Source organism: Pygoscelis adeliae, unplaced genomic scaffold (genome assembly GCF_000699105.1).
Source record: "Pygoscelis adeliae isolate BGI_AS28 unplaced genomic scaffold, ASM69910v1 Scaffold412, whole genome shotgun sequence".
In the NCBI taxonomy this organism is placed as follows: Eukaryota; Metazoa; Chordata; class Aves; order Sphenisciformes; family Spheniscidae; genus Pygoscelis; species Pygoscelis adeliae.
The window spans coordinates 921,641-923,148 of record NW_008824190.1 but is presented as its reverse complement, the minus strand read 5'-3'; the positions used below and the strand labels follow the sequence as shown (position 1 = coordinate 923,148).

Here is a 1,508-nt window from a genome sequence, read left to right as displayed (position 1 = left end):
TTACTGTAAAGAAACCTAAAAGGTAACTGAAATTACGGTTAAAAACAAAAAATCATAAGAATTTAATTTCCAGCCAGCTCAGTTAGCTCCCCTTGAAGTTTTCTGAAGGAGGAAACCGCTACAGAGATAAAAAGCTAAGTAAAGTTAGCTGACATACAGCAAATGCTTGACAGGAGAGATGTATTGCAGCTTCTTTCCATGAACTACCTTTCTACTTACATAGGCACCCGCTCCTAATGTTGATAAGCCCACAATAAGGACAAAAACAGAACTATCGCCTTTGCCCCCGGGCACACCAGAGCTAGCCACTTGTCTGCTCATCTGCAGTTTTATGGGAACATTCCAGCGCTGCAACAAGTTGCCTAAGGAATACAATTTATTAGAGAAAAACACAAAAAGACTGTCAATACAAAGTTACGTTTTGAAATTTAGAGACCAAGTAATTTCTGAAACCAAGTAAACAAGCTACTTGTTTGAAAAGCCCAGTACCACATCTGAGTGACTGTAGTGAATTATTCTCTGCCACAACAAACGGCTCCAGGCAGTTGTGGATACCAAAAACGTCCGTAAGATCAAAGAGTAACTGAACAAATTAATAGCAGGAACATCTATTAGGAAGCTAGAAAGACTACCTCCGGCTGAAGGGGCCTTCAAGCCACACATCGCTGGGAGGCTACACCAGAGATGCGCGTGTACTGCACATTTGCTGTTCTTACACCCTTCGACAGAGAGGCCTGGAGGAGGCAGGCGCTGGTCTAAAGATGCACTTTGCTCCACCGCGTGCGAGCAGAGGCTGACTTAACCTCGTTAGGACAAGCAGCAGGTATGGTTATACCAGCAAAAAGCCCCTTTGGCAGCACAGCTTATTCCACTGAGGTGAACTACCAGAAGAAAGAGGCTTCTGCTGACAGAAAGGGCATCCCAAATGAAGAGGAGTAGCGAGGTTTGCCAATCCAGATGAAGGCATCTACCAGGGTGCAAGCAAGACAAAGAGCGCATCTAGCTGAACAGCTACGTAACATTTTATTTCACCGTGGTTCAGTCACAGACTCCCGCCTGTCCCAATCAGACCTCTAGGCAGAGCAACCTCCGTGACTGCTCCGAGCGCTGTGTCTGTAACACAGCCGGCCAGCTGAAGCCTGCAGAAGTGGCTGGGCTTTTCTGCAGAACGTATTCCCACCCGACGCAGAAAACACCCCCCGCCTCCTCCGGTACCCAGCTGACACGCGAACTGCCATGCCCGTCTGATCTCCTCGCCGAGACCCACATACTCGTGATATAAACCCGCGGCAAAATCACGAGCATCCGGATGGATACAAATACGCTAAATGGCTCCATCTAACCTACGGTTTCCCAGAACACAGGGGTTCTCCCTCCCGCTCCCGGGAGCTGAGCACCTGCACCTCCAGCACCCCCTCAGCGCCCCGGGTCCATTCCACCACCACGCCGTTTTTCACCCGCAAGCCTTCTCCGACGTGGCGGGCGGCGGAGCCGAGCAGCCCGTCCCG

At 49.8% G+C, this 1,508-nt stretch overlaps 1 protein-coding gene across 1 annotated transcript in view; it reads right to left on the bottom strand.

Annotated features, from left to right (window-relative positions):
* AIFM1 (apoptosis-inducing factor, mitochondrion-associated, 1) overlaps positions 1-1,238 on the bottom strand; it is a 17,234-nt gene extending 15,996 nt beyond the window's left edge. The window contains exons 1-2 of the mRNA XM_009334709.1: positions 1,181-1,238; positions 220-362 (exon numbers count right to left, since the gene is read on the bottom strand). Coding sequence (XP_009332984.1) covers positions 220-362; positions 1,181-1,238 — 201 coding nt within the window. The remainder of the gene's footprint in view (positions 1-219; positions 363-1,180) is intronic.
* Between the last annotated feature and the right edge of the window lie 270 nt (positions 1,239-1,508).